The sequence below is a fragment of the Elgaria multicarinata genome, chromosome 11, assembly GCF_023053635.1.
Source record: "Elgaria multicarinata webbii isolate HBS135686 ecotype San Diego chromosome 11, rElgMul1.1.pri, whole genome shotgun sequence".
NCBI lineage: Eukaryota > Metazoa > Chordata > Lepidosauria > Squamata > Anguidae > Elgaria > Elgaria multicarinata.
The window spans coordinates 4,265,864-4,282,286 of record NC_086181.1 but is presented as its reverse complement, the minus strand read 5'-3'; the positions used below and the strand labels follow the sequence as shown (position 1 = coordinate 4,282,286).

The window sequence follows — 16,423 nt, the reverse complement described above, 5'->3', positions numbered from 1 at the left end:
AGCTGGTACAAAATAGGGCAGACCGTTTACTAACAGGGACTGGCTGGCGAGATCACATTACGCCAGTCCTTTTCCAGCTTCATTGGCTGCCAGTCCAGGTCCGGGCCAGATTCAAAGTGCTGGTATTGACATTTAAAGCCCTAAACGGTTTGGGGCCAGGTTATTTGAAGGAACGCCTCCTCCCATATGTACCTGCCTGGACCTTAAGATCATCTACAGGAGCCCTTCTCCATGAGCCCCTGCCAAAGGAAGTGAGGCAGGTGGCTACTAGAAGGAGGGCTTTCTCCGCTGTGGCACCCCAGTTGTGGAATGTGTTCCCCAGAGAGGTCCGCCTGGCGCCTACACTGTACTGCTTTCGTCGCCAGCTGAAGACCTTTTTATTCTCTCAGTATTTTAACACTTAATTTTAACTTAAATTTAAATTTTATTGTTCTAACACTGTATTTTAATCTTATATCAATTTCTGCTGCGTGGTTTTATCCTGGTTGTGCTTTTTATACTGTATTTTGTAATTGTGCTTTTAACCTGGTGGTTGTTTTATTGTGGTTTTAATTTTTGTGAACCGCCCAGAGAGCTTCGCTAATTGGGCAGTATAAAAATGTAATAAATAAATAAATCGTGTTGGAGAGCCCACAACTTCCCTAGGTAACTGGTTCCATTGTCGTACTGCTCTAACAGTCAGGAAGTTTTTCCTGATGTCCAGCCAGAATCTGGCTTCCTGTAACTTGAGCCCATTATTCCGTGTCCTGCACTCTGGGATGATCGAGAAGAGATCCTGGCCCTCCTCTGTGTGACAACCTTTCAAGTATTTGAAGAGTCCTATCATGTCTCCCCTCAATCTTCTCTTCTCCAGGCTAAACATGACCCGTTGTTTCAGTCTCTCTTAATAGGGCTTTGTTTCCAGACCCCTGATCATCCTGGTTGCCCTCCTCTGAACACGCTCCAGCTTGACTGCGTCCTTCTTGAAGTGTGGTGCTCAGAACTGGACGCAATAATCTAGATGAGGCCTAACCAGGGCCGAATAGAGAGGAACCAGTACCTCATGTGATTTGGAATCTATACTTCTATTAATGCAGCCCAAAATAGCATTGGCCTTTCTTGCAGCCCTATCGCACTGTTGGCTCATATTCAGCTTGTGATCTACAACAATTCCAAGCTCCTTCTCGTTTGTAGTATTGCTGAGCCAAGTATCTCCCATCTTGTAACTGTGCATTTGATTTCTATTTCCTAGATGTAGAACTTGGCATTTCTCCCTGTTAAATTTCATTCTGTTGTTTTCAGCCCAGCACTCAAGCCTATCAAGATTGCTTTGAAGTTTCTTTCTTTCTTCCAAGGTATTAGCTATCCCACCCAATTTTGTGTCTTCTGTAAATTTGATAAGTGCTCCCTGTAACTCCTCGTCCAAACCATTAATAAAAATATTGAAGAGCACTGGGCCCAGAACTGAGCCCTGCAGTACCCCACTCGTTGCCTCCCCCCAGTTTGAGAAGGTACCATTGATAAGCACTCTTTGAGTCTGATTCTGTAGCCAACTGTGAATCCACCTAATAGTTGTTCCATCTAGCCCACTTTTAGTTAGTTTGTTAATCAGAGTATCATGGGGCACTTTGTCAAAAGCTTTGCTGAAGTCAAGATATATGACGTCCACAGCATTCCCACAGTCCGCAAGGGAGGTTACCCGATCAAAAAATGAGATCAAATTAGTCTGGCAGGATTTGTTCCTGACAAATCCATGCTGGCTTCTAGTAATCACTGCATTGATTTCAAGGTCCTTCAGATTGACTTCTTTATAATCTGCTCCAAAATTTTCCCAGGAATGGATGTCAGATTGACTGGTCTGTAGTTCCCAGGTTCCTCCTTTTTGCCCTTTTTGAAGATAGGGACAACGTTAGCCCTCCTCCAGTCGTCTGGCACCTCACCCGTCTTCCATGATTTCGCAAAGATAATGGACAGTGGTTCTGAGAGTTCTTCCACTAGCTCCTTCATTACTCTAGGATGCAGTTCATCGAGCCCTGGAGATTTTAACTCATTCAAAGAAAGTAGGTGTTCCTTGACCATTTGTTTATCAATCTCAAACTGGAATCCTGCCCCTTCAACTTGTGCTACACTTTTTCCAGGGCGTGGCCATAGACCTGCTTTTGGGAGAAAATTGAGCCAAAGTAGGAATTGAGCACTTCAGCCTTTTCTTTGTCATGTTATAAATTTGCCATCCTCATTAAGCAGTTGAACTACCATTTCTTTCCTCTGTCTTTTACTACTTACGTATCTGAAGAATGACTTCTGTGCCACCTGTCTGTACTCTTCTTTTGTAGCCTGTCCTTCCTTCCACTTCCTATATGTATCCTTTTTTGTTTTCAGGTCATCTCTAAGCTTTTTGTGGAGCCACATTAGTTTCTTCTGTTGTCTTCTATCTTTTTTCCTTGTTTGAATTGTTTGTAATTGTGCCTTTAAAATTTCCTTTTTTAAATTCTCCCGACCATCTTGCACTCCTTTTCTCATTAGGTTTACTTGCCATGGGACCTTACTTATCATAGTTCTGAGTTTATTAAAATCAGCTTTCATAAAATCCAGAGTACGTGTATGGCTACACTAAGCTTTTGCTTCCCTTATAATCAAAAATTCAAGTATGATGTGGTCACTTTCCCCCAGAGTTCCCATAACTGCCACTTTATCCACTAAGTCATCCCTATTGGCCAATATCAAGTCAAGGATTGCTAATCCTCTAGTTCTTCTTCGTGGTCTCTGTGCATCACACAAAATGGGCTCTGCGCCTACGCGGAGTCTCGATCGGGAAAACACTTCTGTAGCTGAGGCGTTTTTGGCGGGAACCCCTCCCCTATGCGCCGAGTGCGCATGCGCAAGCTGAGGGGTTCCCGCCCTGAAGCTCAGTTCTCTTTCGACTGCTATTGTGGTGACCTCGTTGGGAAACTCTCTGTAGGAAATAAAATTGTAAGAGGCGTTTTATTCTTCTTCTCTTCTTTCTATCCTTCTCGTATTTCTACTTTATTATTATCCTCCTTATTTTACAATTTTTTCTTTCCTATTTTTCGCGATAAGCGAAAACACCCGAAGGGGCGCATGGCCCTCAATGGAAGTGAACGTTCAGGAAGTGTACGAAGTGTGGAAGTAAACTTCCCCCCTCAGACGGACACTCTTTGTGCCTTTTGTGCTTGGGTGAAGCTCACATCGTCGAGACCTGTCGTTTTTGCCAAGCCTTTTCCAAGCAAACACGACGACACAGGTCAGATAGGCTAAAAGCGTTGCTTTGGAGTAAAGCCTTACAATCAGTCGAAAAACCCTCGACATCGACGTCCAGCACTATGGAGCCTGTCGAAGCTTCCCCAAAATCTCCCTTATTGGCTCAGGCACAACAACAGCCGGAGATACCTGTGACGCCTGGGAGAAGTGTTACACTTTCTATTGCCAAACGATTAGCAAAGAAAGCTAAAAAGGTAAAGCATACTGCCTCAAAACCGGAGGAGCGCAGGAAAAAGAGAAATAAAAAATCTCTTAAAAAGAGTGTGCCGAACCCTACTCGGCCGTCTTCTCCTCCTCCGATGACTAACATACCGATGTCGACGGTCGATGCCGTACAATCTCCGTCGACATCGAGGAATAATCCTTTGCCGCAAACTTTGGCGGCCGAAACTTCGGCTTCGATGCCGATACCAGCACAACCTCTACTACCTCCACCACCGCCGCCGCTACTATTGTCGCCTATACCGATACTAAGACCACAGTCGGCACATGGCCCGAGGTTGACATCAACGTCTGAAGGGGAAATAAGAGATATCTCCCCAATCCCCATACTGCCTGGACAGGCGCGACCTGAGGGCAGATGTTATAGACACGACTCTCCAGATTCCATGCTTTCTGGTCACTCGGGGAGAGGTCATTACTACTATGACAGACCACCACCATCGAGAGACAGATCCCGTTCACCACACCGTGAGAGATGGGAACGGAATGCTTACAGAGACCAATACTTCGGTCGAGACATGTAATACCAAAGACCTTATGAGGGACAATGGGGATATTCTCCCCAAACCTATTACGCCCAACTACCTTATTACGGGGGACATCCACAAGCTGAACCCGTAGCGAGACCTTCAGCTACAATGCCTAACCCTCAATCTAGCCTGGTCGATGCCAGCACACAACCAATGCAACAGCCCGCAACGCTACCTCCCAGTATGCAGGCGTCGCAACAACAACAACCAGAACCACTCATTCACATGCCGGTTCCTAGAGTGAATTCTCCATCGTCACCCCACGACGACTATGAGTCTGATTCTTCATCTTCGTCGTCGGCACGACCATCCATTGCGTCCCCAGATATAGAGGTCGCTCCACACGGGGGCACCTCTCCATCAGAGGACTTGGGCCATTTTTCTGACCAAATTATTAGAATGGCTCAGGCGCTAGGTCTACAGGTCGAACAATCCGCATCCACTATACAGGATCCGGTCTTCGACTCCATCTCGTCCGATACCTCTAAACCAGTGGCCATCCCAATGCTACCGGCCTTGTTGGAAACTATTAAACAGTCTTGGAAGTCACCTTCGACAGCCCCGCCAACTTCCAAAAGGTTGGAAGGGATGTACAAGGTCCAGAACGCAGATGTCCAATTCCTGTTTGAGCATCCGCCTCCGAACTCCATCGTCGTCGAGGCCGCTCAGGGCAAAAGCAGGCACCAGCATTCCTCACCTGTGGATAAAGAGGGACGTCGTTTAGACCTCCTTGCTCGCAGGCTATATACCTCCTCATCTTTAGGCTTAAAAATCACAAATTACCAAGCAGCAATGTCTGGTTACCAATTGCTACTCTGGAACAAGATGGGAAAATTGATGGAACACTTACCTGAAGATAAAAAGCAATTGGCTAGACTCTTCTATTCCGAAGCATCACAGCTGTCTCGTCAGCAAATACATACCTCCAAACAGCAGGTTGACTGTATCGCAAAGACCCTGACAGGAACCATAGCACTCCGTCGACATGCCTGGCTCCGCTCGGCGGGCCTTTCTCAGGAGGCTCGCTCTAGAATAGAGGACTTACCATTCGACGGCATCAGGCTTTTCAATGCCGACACCGACAACTCGCTCGATACTGTACAAAAGGCGAGAACAACAGCTCGCCGTATGGGGTTCAACCAACCCCTGCAACAATTCCAATGACGCTGGGCCCGACCATCTTCCTCATATTATGCCAATAGACAACAATACCAGCAGGTTCAAGCTCGTCAACAGCCACAACAGCAACAACAAGCTTTCCAGCCACGTAAGCAATTCTCAAGTTACAGAGGCAGAGCAACTTCTCGGAGGAGCGACGCAGGTTTTAAACGGCGTCTTTGATTTTCTGCCTACACCTGTAAATAATCCTACCATTTTCTTTGATGATAGACTCTCCCACTATTACCGTCAATGGGAGACTATCACTACCGACACATGGGTCCTCTCTATAATTCAAAGAGGATACCGTATAGAATTTAAAACCCTCCCTCTTCTTGGTAATGTAAAGGTTACATCACCTACAATACTCTTACTCCAGGAGGTCGACATGCTCCTTAGCAAGGGCGCCATCGAACCTGTTCCATGGAGTCAACTTCAAAAGGGTTTCTACTCTAGGTACTTTACCATACCGAAAAGAGACGGAGGACTTCGTCCTATTTTGGATTTACGTTTTCTAAATTTATATATCACAACCAAAAAGTTTAGAATGGTTTCTTTGGCTTCTATTATCCCACTATTATTTAAAGGGCAATGGTTTGCATCCATTGATCTTCGCGATGCGTATTTCCACATCGCGATGGAGGGCACATACCGAAGATATTTACGTTTTATAATTGGCCATAACATCTACCAATACAGAACTCTCCCGTTTGGCCTATCCACGGCCCCGAGGGTCTTTTCAAAATGTATGTCTACAGTCTGTGCCCACCTTCGTCTCAAGGGAGTAGAAGTCTATCCCTATCTTGATGATTGGCTTATTGTAGCACCAACAAAACAACAATTACAAAATTCGATACAAATTACTTGCAGTCTATTATGTAAATTAGGCCTCTATATCAACTATGAAAAATCCCAATTGAACCCCTCACAGGTCATCCAGTTCATTGGGGGGATCCTCGACTCCATAGCCGCTCGAGCCTTCTTACCAGCCACTCGGTGAGCACGCATCATCCATCTGGCTCAGACTTTTCGACGTCGATCCCACATTTCGGCTTTCAAAGTACAACAACTATTAGGCCTTATGGCCTCCACTACTGCAGTGGTTCAATATGCCCGCTTGAAAATACGACCACTTCAATCCTGGCTCCTGAAACATTTCAACCCTCAAAAAGACTCAAAAAATCTCTTACTGTACCCACTGGTGACAGTAAAGGACTCTCTTATATGGTGGACGGTAACCGACCATTTAACACAAGGAATCCCCTTCAGTCAAGAACAACCAACAAAGATATTGACCACGGATGCTTCAATGACAGGTTGGGGCGCACATTTAAGCTCCCTAACTGTCCAGGGCGTATGGTCCAAAAAAGAAGCCAGACAGCACATAAATCTTCTCGAACTGAGAGCAGTTCAAAGAGCCCTCGTTGCATTCGAATCCCAGATTACAGGACACTTCATACAGATAACCACAGACAACACTACAGTGGTATCGTATCTGAACAAGGAGGGTGGCACCAAATCAGAACGTCTTCTAAAGTTGACAATGAAAATCTTCGATTGGTGTATCCCGAGGCACATTACGTTCACTGCCATCCATATTGCCGGCACCGAAAACACACTAGCCGATTTCCTAAGCCGGTCCCATCATCTTGCACACGAGTGGCAATTCAACAAGATTGTAGCCAAATCAGTATTCCAAACATGGAATATGCCAGACATCGATCTTTTTGCCACGGAGACAAACAAAATCGTTTACAATTTTTGCAGCCGAGCAGGTCTAGGCAGGAACTCCTTGGGCGACGCCTTCACACTGCAATGGACGAACGCCTTTTTCTACGCGTTTCCTCCCTTTCCCATCATACCCAGAGTGATTGCCAAGATAATTGCCAACAAGACCAATTGCATCTTGATCACTCCCTGGTGGCCGAGGCAAATGTGGTTTGCCGCACTTCTACGACTGTCGAACAATCGATACCGACAGCTTCCACTGTTACCAATGTTACTGACACAACAGCAAGGCAAAATCAGACACCCCAATCTTCAAACCCTGAGGTTAACAGCATGGAACATTCAACTCACCAACCTAATGTAACCTCCACTCGATTGCAAGACATCCTAGAAGCAGCTAGGAAACCATCCACTCGAAAATCGTATACACAAAAGTGGACTACCTTCGAAAATTTTGCCAAAGACAATAATTTCAACCCACTCTCTTCCTCCATAAACCAGATTCTCATGTTCCTTTTATCCCTTTCGGAGAAGGGCTTATCCACATCCTCCATACGCGTATATCTTTCAGCAATATCATCAATCCGACCTAGTATAGAAAGCTCAACTGTATTTTCACATCCTCTGTCAAAACGTTTTCTGAAAGGACTTAATAATTTAACTCCACCAATCCGCTCACACATACCATCTTGGAGCATCTCAGTGGTACTAAAGTCGTTAACTTCAAAACCGTTCGAACCACTGGCCACAACAGACCTCCGGCTACTCTCCTTTAAAACAGCCTTTTTGATAGCCATTACTACGGCTCGGAGATCGAGTGAGCTTGCAGCTCTCTCCCCCTTATCTAACTTTCCATAGGGATAAGGCAATTTTAAGACCTGACATATCTTTTCTGCCCAAGGTGGTTTCAGAATTCCATCTGAATCAAGATATTATTCTTCCTGCGTTTTTTCCTTCTCCATCATCAAAGATGGAAACTACCCTTCATACACTGGACGTACGAAGGACCTTAGCCTTTTACAAACAGCGTACAGAACCTTTTCGCAAGTCACCCCGTTTATTTGTCTCCTACTCTGGACAACATAAGGGCGTGCCTATTTCATCACAAAGACTTGCACGATGGATCATTGAGACTATTAAACTGGCATACCAGCTTGCCAAACTCCCTTTGGACACAAATGTCCAAGCTCATTCTACGAGGGCGATGGCCACCTCGACAGCCTTCGGCAAGGGCATCTCCATCCCTGAACTTTGCCGTGCTGCGACTTGGTCGAAACCATCGACTTTCGTGAAGCACTATCGCTTGGATACGAGAGCGAGAGCCGACTGTTCTTTCGGGAGAGCTGTTCTATCATCGATACTGACATAAGGACACCGACCCACCTCCGGTAAGTCAGCTCGCTAATCTCCCATTTTGTGTGATGCACAGAGACCACGAAGAAGAAATGCAGGTTGCTTACCTGTAACTGTAGTTCTTCGAGTGGTCATCAGTCACACAACCCACCCTACCATCCCCACTTCAGTGTAATGTGTATAGTAACTTAATTCTTTTCTCAATAACATCCCTGTAGATGTTAGGGGTAGTTACTCTTTGGGGTACGGTGGTAGTGGTTTATTTAAAACATTACTTCGGTATTGACACCTACATCGATACTAACACCTAGTACTACTGTAAGGACACTTTTTTCGGCATCGATGTCTCCATCGATACCGGCAGCCTTTATTTCTCTCGGTTTCGAGGCCACAATGTCGGTCTCCAGGAACTGAGCTTCAGGGCGGGAACCCCTCAGCTTGCGCATGGGGGAGGGGTTCCCGCCAAAAACGCCTCAGCTATAGAAGTGTTTTCCCGATCGAGACTCCGCGCAGGCGCAGAGCCCATTTTGTGTGATTGCACAGATGACCACTCGAAGAACTATGGTTACAGGTAAGCAACCTGCATTTCCTTGCTCCACTTTCTGTAGGAGAAAATTATCACCCACACATGTCAGGAATTTCTTGGAAGGGCCGCTTTTGGCAGTATTTGTCTCCCAACAGATATCAGGGTAATTGAAGTCCCCCATCACTACTACATCACACTTCCTTGAAACACTGGCAATTTGTTTCTCAAAAGTTTTGTCCTCGTCTTCTCCTTGATTGGGTGGTCGGTAGTAGACTCCAATTATCATGTTCTTTTTATTCCTTGCCCAATTAATTTTAATCCAGATGTTCTTGATGGGGCTCCCAGTCTCATCTGCCTGTATTTCTGTGCAGGGATAGGTATTTTTAACGTATAGTGCAACTCTGCCTCCCTTTCTATTTCTTCTTTTTGAACAAGTTATATCCTTCAGTTGCTATATTCGAGTCATGGGAGTGATCCCACCAAGTTTCAGTTATACCTATCAAGTCGTATTTGCCTTCATGTAATAAGAGTTCAACTTCATTCTGTTTGTTTCCCATACTCTGGGCATTAGTATATAGATATCGAAGACCATGTGTTTTATAATCTGGCTTTGTTCCTACATTGTTCTGGACACTATTTTGGGGCACTATTGGAGCTGTTCTCTGTACTGTGGTGCATGGGCCTTCATCCATTTACGTCTCCCACCCCTGTAAGATTCAGTTTAAAGCACTCCTGATCAAATTCTTCATGCTGTGGCCAAACACATTCTTTCCAGCCCTTGTGAGGTGTAACCCATCCCCTGCCAGCAGTCCATCTTCCAAGTAGCATAGTCCATAGTCTCAGAATCCAAAACTCTCGCGTCGGCACCACCTTCGTAGCCAGTCGTTCACCCGGAGTACTATTCTTTCCCTTTCTAATCCTCTTCCAAGAACTGTGAGGATGGATGAGAAAACTACCTGGGCCCCAAAGGTCTTCAGTTTCCTTCCCAGAGCTTCAGAGTCTGACATGATTTTTTCGTAGCTCCACTTGGTGACATCATTTGTTCCCACATGGATGAGAAGAAAAGGGTATGTGTCCGTGGGCTTTATGAGCTTCGGTAACCCTTCAGTCACATCTGTGCTCACGACATACTTGGGTTTCAATTCCATGCAGCAGGGAATCTCCCACAGTGACTACACTTCTCTTCTTCTTGGTCGACCGACTTCTGCCTCTTGTTCACTGTTGCGTGGTGTCTCCTGTACTTCTTCCTCTGCAAACTGTTCTCCAATCTCATCCTCCAGTAACTGAAAGCAGTTGGTAAACTCTACTGCTTCCACTGGTGCAGAATATCTTCTAGTTCTTCTGCTCCTAACTGTCACTTTTTTCCATGGAGTTTCCTCTTCATTGGCTTTCCTCACCTCAGCATACTCCACTTCTGCTTCAGCTGGCTGTTGCTCTTCAATCTCTAGTGCTTCTTGTTGCTGTTGCAGTTCCACCGTTCGGTCTAAGAACTCCTCGACTTCTCTTATTCCTTGGAGGGTGGACACTCGCCACTCAAGTCCTCTCACTTTTTCTTCCAAAAGTGCCACCAGCTTGCACTTGTTGCAGGTGTATGCCATGTCGATCTCAGGCAGGAACACAAACATTGCACATACTTTGCAGGTCACCACCGCTAGAGACTCCTTTCTGTCCATATTGTCTATTTCTGTTTTGTATAATTGAAAACTGATGTTTAAGCTAACCAGAATTGGTGCATGAAGGAAGGAAACAAGGGAATGTTTGAGAGGGGAGTGGTGGGCACTCATTTGGAGCTGTTAAATTATGATTTAGTCAGCTAGGAATGCTACATCTGAACCGGACCATCGATCTTCCTTTTCTACTGATGCCAACACTATTTTCTCCTTTGCTTCTTGATTCAGCAGATTCAGTTTAATTATAGTATAGGAAGATGAACTAGTATTTGACCCTGCAAATCACCAACATTTTTAGCTGTGCTCCAGGGTGGCCAGATTCTTAATTAAGTTGAAAGTGACAAAACAATATTGGGCAGTATCCAAAACTTCCACTCAGTGTCACCAGTTCCATTGAGTTCATGTGATCCACCACCACTTGTGCAGCGGAAATGCTCCTTCCCAGGGCTGGTCAGTGGAAGTCTCTTCTACCAGCCCCGCTGATCTGTAGCCTTCTGGAAATGGGTGTTTTTGCTTATTTCAGATTGCGATGGGAACTACTAGGGTCCCCTTGTGCTAGTGGTAGGTCCAGATAGCATGCAGGCAGTATTAGACACTGCCCATTGGTTGTAATTTAATGTTAGTGTTCCCATCTTTTGTACTCCTAGCACATCTATTGCATATTAGAATAAAAATTGGAGCACCTGAATTGCCATTTTGCTGTCACTTTTCAGAGATTCTGCTGCATCATCCCTCACACTGAGAGGTAAATTTTAAACTAGGAAATAGATTCTTACATTACAAGAGTGTATGAAATGTGCAGAGAGGACTGTGGACCCTAATTGGAAGAAAGCAAAGGCTATTCAGAAATTAACATCTTTTGTCGTCAACCATGCACTCTTTTTGCCCCTTTATTTGGGTTAAAATTATTAATTAGATTGGGCTGCAGTTAATGTGTTGACATGTCCCCTTCAGTATTCTCTGCAATATTAATACATTAGGGTCCTCAAAGGACATTTGCACCTACACACAAAGGAGCGAAAATCCTGGGTGTACCGAAAAGGGGGTGGTGCAAATAAACCCTTGGAGGTTTGCAGGATCAGGACCAAACCTCACACAAGAGGTAGCATGGATGCACACTACGCCCATTGATGATGATGATGATGATGATGATGATGATTTATTTATATAGCACCATTAATGTACATTGAAAACCCTGCACATTGACAAACCCATGTGAGCGAAAGCACCTTTTTGCCAAAATGGGGATGGCGGCTATAACTTCATAGAGGTTTGCAGGAGCAGGACCAAACTTTGGACACAGCATCCCCTGGCAGGGATGCACAGAAGGCAAAATGACAATCCTGCGCAGCTTCCGCCACCTGACCAAGACAGTGTTTGATACTTGGGGATGTTGCAGAGCACACCGCAGGGGAAAAGGTTAGTGCGAGGTTGGGCTACAAATGCAATCATCTGCTAGTCAGATCATAGAAACAGAGATCTTCCCTCGGAGATATGTGTAGCATAGGTGAGCAATCATGTTCCATATGGAGACCTCTTCATGATTTTCTTTAGTGGAATTGTTTGCTAGTCTGTATGAATAGAAGAAAGAAATGGGGGTGTTCATCTGTAAGTGGGAATCTTCTGAAATAGCCCTGTCCATTTATGCAAGCCTTTCTACTTGAACTATTTGCATTGAAAAGAGTAGAGGGATTAACTGGAAGTCCCCATTACCACCCTCTTCAGTAGGCTTTGGCTGTATCTATATGCTCCATCCACATGTACCACAAAATGTTCCCATGCTGTTATAATTCATATGTACATTATCCATTTACTGTGAGTTACCAGAGCTGCTCTGAAAGTACCATGTTTATAGGTAATCAACTTCCATTTTGTCTTTGCAGAATTTGGGTTATTTTGTAGAAACTGGAATTCTGGGGTGTAGAATAATTTTTAGTTGTGACTTCAACCTCTATGTCTTTGCTGCCTGGCTTATAGCTGTGATCCATGTCCATTTGCAGCATTTAGCATTGGCTGATTATAAAATCCATAGTCCTATGTAAATTATTTGGTCTGCAGGTAGGTCTCCTTCATACCAAACAGACTTCAAGGGGAAAGGAGCAAAGCTCGTAAAGGTCCATTATGCAGTGGCAACAGAGAGACTAAAAAGACTACAAAATTTTCCTCAATAGATACAACACACACCCCGCCATGTTGTTCAAATCCAGGAGTCCAAGAGCTCCTCACATTTCTCCCCTTTGTCAGTTACATTTTGGGGAAATCAGAGAGACACAGATCTTAATGAAGAGACAAGAATGTGTCCTCTCACACTTCCACCATCCATGCTCATTTTTTTGTTACTAGGTTTTCTAAATATAAGTTGAAGGAGGTCAGTAGATTCCTGATCTTTTGGACATATTTCCTATATATTACAAAAAGAAAATATCTGCCTTTCTTCATTTTTACAAGTATGGATCAGCAGATTCCTTTCAACACAGACCAACTGTGATGCTGAAGCACTTACTTTCAACCTTATTCTAAACAATTTCCAGAGGATAGCCTCTCTGTCAATTGCAGTGAAAACAACAGAGTATTTTAAAGAGTAAGGGCGCACGCAGTCCTATCACAATTCCCGTCAGCCTCCAAACTCTGAGCCTGACAGGAATCCTAGGCAAAGTGGAAGCAGCACAGAGGCGATCTTTGGCTCTGCACTCCAGCCCACCTTGCACTTCTGCTAGACAGGCGATTTTGAAGAGGGAGAGAAGGATGCTGGGGCAGCCATTGGAAGCAGCATAACCCCAGTCTCCTCCCTTCATCGCCCCAGGAATGCTTCCTTTTCCACATCTCCACATTCTGTTTTGCATGCGCAGAGAAGAAGCCAACAAAGTTCTCTCCATGCTGGGTATGAGGGGGAGGGGGTGGTTTCTTGGTTCCCAGGTTGGAGTCCTGTTTACGAGCTTGGAGCCAGGAAACTGAACAATTCTATGCCTGCTCCCAGACTCTGCCTACAATACATGGGATTGCTCCCTATCACTTTTATTTTGCCATAAGCTTTCATGGATTCTAGTCTACTTCATCAGATTCATGGAGTAATATGTAGACTTTCAGGGTTTTTTATACAATATATTTGGATCTAGTTTGCATGATTACCACAGCCCACTGTAACCTGTTTTAAGCCATGGTGGGCTGTGGCGTGGGCTGGGTGGTTTTTGAATATTCAAACCATGGCTGCTACTTATGGTGCTGTCTAAACCCAAGGTGGTGGGGGTTGTGTGAGGTTTAAACAACCCTTGCATAAGAACAGGTCCTAGAACAGGCCATGAGTTATGCAAGGGTTGTTTAAATCCTTGCATAACCCCTGCTGCCCAGGTTTGGATGACACAAAAAGCCATGGCTTGAATATTCAGAATGGCTTCCGGCATGTGCCATAGCTCACCGTGGCTTAAATAAGTTTGTGAACTGGCTTATGGTGGAGATGAGAATTGTAAACAGTGAGGTCACAAGGAAAGCCAATGCAGAAAGTACTGAAAGTGACAGTCACATTAACAGTGGTCATTTACAGTGCAGATAGCAACCATCCCCACATTAGGTGAGCCAATTAACACATGTAGCGTGATAAAAATCCGTAATTCTGATTCAAGCCTCGGGTAATAGAATTAAATCTGTTGATGAATTCTTATTCCGCACAGTCATTCTAATCTCCTTTTGAAGTGTTTTTCCCCCCTACAGTAGCAACTGTAAATTCTGAGATACAGTGTTGTGGAAGGCTGAAGCATTTTCCCACTTGTTTCTGAATGTTACCATTTGTGATGTCAGATTTATGTCCATTTACCCTTTTCTATAGACACTGGGCTGTTCGTCCAGTGCAGAAGGGCGTTGCTGACTGAAATAGTGTATATTACACTGGAGGATGAGCAAGTGAATCAGCCCCTAAGGTTGTGGGTGACATTATTAGGTCCTATAATCATGTTTCCAGAAGAGATACAGGGACAGAGCAGGCATCTGGGTTTGTTGCAGAATCTGGTCCCTATGTTTGTATTCTTGTTATGTGGCTTGTTGCTAGTGAGTAGCTGTTTCAGGTTGCCTGGGGGTGGGGGTCTATAAACAAGTACAGGCCACTCAAGGCCAGTGAGAGGAAAATGTGGGCTGTAGATCATTGCTACATTTTAGCTGGGACTGTAGGTGACAGCAAGCAGTGTTCTAATGTTTTCTCTTCTGGATCTGTCCTGTAATAGTTCATGGGTACGTGTCTGGCCTTTTCGATCTGTTTTCTCACTTTGTTGGGTGGGCATTGTAGTCTGAGGGATGCACATTTTTGTTTGTTTCCACAAAAAGTGTCTATTATTGTCATGCTGAAGTACACTGAAATACACTTTCTTGCAAGCGAGGCATGACCCATAAGCAATGGCAATCATAATGATCTGTACTGAAAGAGAAAAAGGCTTGTTTTCTTTTTGACTTCTTGACTTTGATTTTATTTTTGTTGTTATTTGTTGTATCTTTCAGCTAAATTGCTCTTAATAGCTTCACCTTAGCTGTTTTGTTGCTGCCACTGAAACTTGAATCTGGTACTCTCTATCATTGCTTTCTCTTTCTATTGTCTGCTATTACTGCCAGCTAGGAAACACATATGCACACTTATTCTTTGCAGTATGGGGATGAGCAAGAGGCTATAAACCAAGGACCTTTTGCACAGCCTTCAGGCCATATTCTAAAGCTGAGCTCCTTATGCTGAGTGCTGAATGTGTGTATTTCCAGGCTCTCCCCTCCATATACCACTTGATGATGGATCCGATGAACCAGGATCTGAGGCTTCTGATGCTAAGAGTACCCCAACTGTGGAAGGTGGGAGCTCTTTGTCTCGTTCCTTTTAAATTTATAGCACCCAGCACTTAAGTGTATCTTTTAGAAGTTCACTAAAATGTTATTTTTCCTTGTAAAAGAAGGCTTTCTCACATCTCTGTTTCTAGTTTTAAATGATCTGCATTCAGTTTTGACACTCTAGTCTTGTTTCCTTCTTGTGAACCCAAATCAAGCATATCTGTGATCAGCCAAATTATGCATCCTATTTTCAAGGATTTGCATCCTATTTTCAAATATTCACATTCTTTTTCAAAATATTCTCAAGGCAATATAGAGGTTACATAGAGTCTGGCTTCAGAAAAGCAATAAACAGAAACCCTTCATTTGTTAGGAGTCCTTTCCAACTCCCTGAAGTAAATCAAGGCAGTGGCCACTTTCTCTTAGGGTTCTGCCTACATTATTGGCTTACTTCATTATTGGTCATTGTCAAATCATGTATCACAACCCTACAGCATCTATACAGTAACCATCTGGCAATCATTCTAGGCATGCTACGTGCAGCCTTCCAAATAAGTTTAATTAATTTTCCAGCTCACACACTTAAAAAAATATATATGTTATTTGTGATCTGAAAGAAACAATTTTTGTAAAGGTTTCCTACCTGATCATCTTGAAGTGATTCTTCTATACCACAGTGGCGAGGTGAATGACTATTTATAAGATTAATTACATGGTTTAGATTATACCATTTTGAAGTGGGCTACATTTCCACACTATAATTTATCACTTAGCAAAATGGAGAATCCTGAATTTTATCCTATAGTTGTGCCATCATTGTCTGATTTGTTGTGCTTTTTCTGTCCACTCCTCAAAATCAGTATCTGTAAAAGTGTATGCTGCAGTGAAGCTATTGTTCTCCCAGAATAATTCCTGTTTCTAGTTTAAATTGAGTACATTTTCCAGTACCCATTGCATTGGGAATGCACAATTGCATAGAGATACTTAAATGACAGTCTTAAGAGTGGTTGACAGATAAGCAAATGCTACCCATGCAAAACAGCCTAGTTACTCACCCTTATTTGGGAGCAGGCAAAGTGTAGCAAACACCCCAAAACCTGTAAACAAGGCAGGAGAAAATGATGGTATGACTGAAGGTAACCTGTAGTATAGTTATGCCCTCATTCTTTGTCGTGGTC

General features: G+C 44.1%; 1 protein-coding gene across 5 annotated transcripts in view; it reads left to right on the top strand.

Moving 5' to 3' along the window:
• MAPT (microtubule associated protein tau) overlaps positions 1–16,423 on the top strand; it is a 182,222-nt gene that overhangs the window by 64,963 nt on the left and 100,836 nt on the right. For 4 of the 5 annotated variants that reach the window (XM_063138303.1, XM_063138300.1, XM_063138299.1 and 1 more), the window contains exon 3: positions 15,183–15,269. The exons of the other annotated variant lie outside the window; for it this stretch is intronic. In XM_063138303.1, the coding sequence (XP_062994373.1) occupies positions 15,183–15,269 (87 nt within the window). The remainder of the gene's footprint in view (positions 1–15,182; positions 15,270–16,423) is intronic. 5 annotated transcript variants of the gene reach the window in all.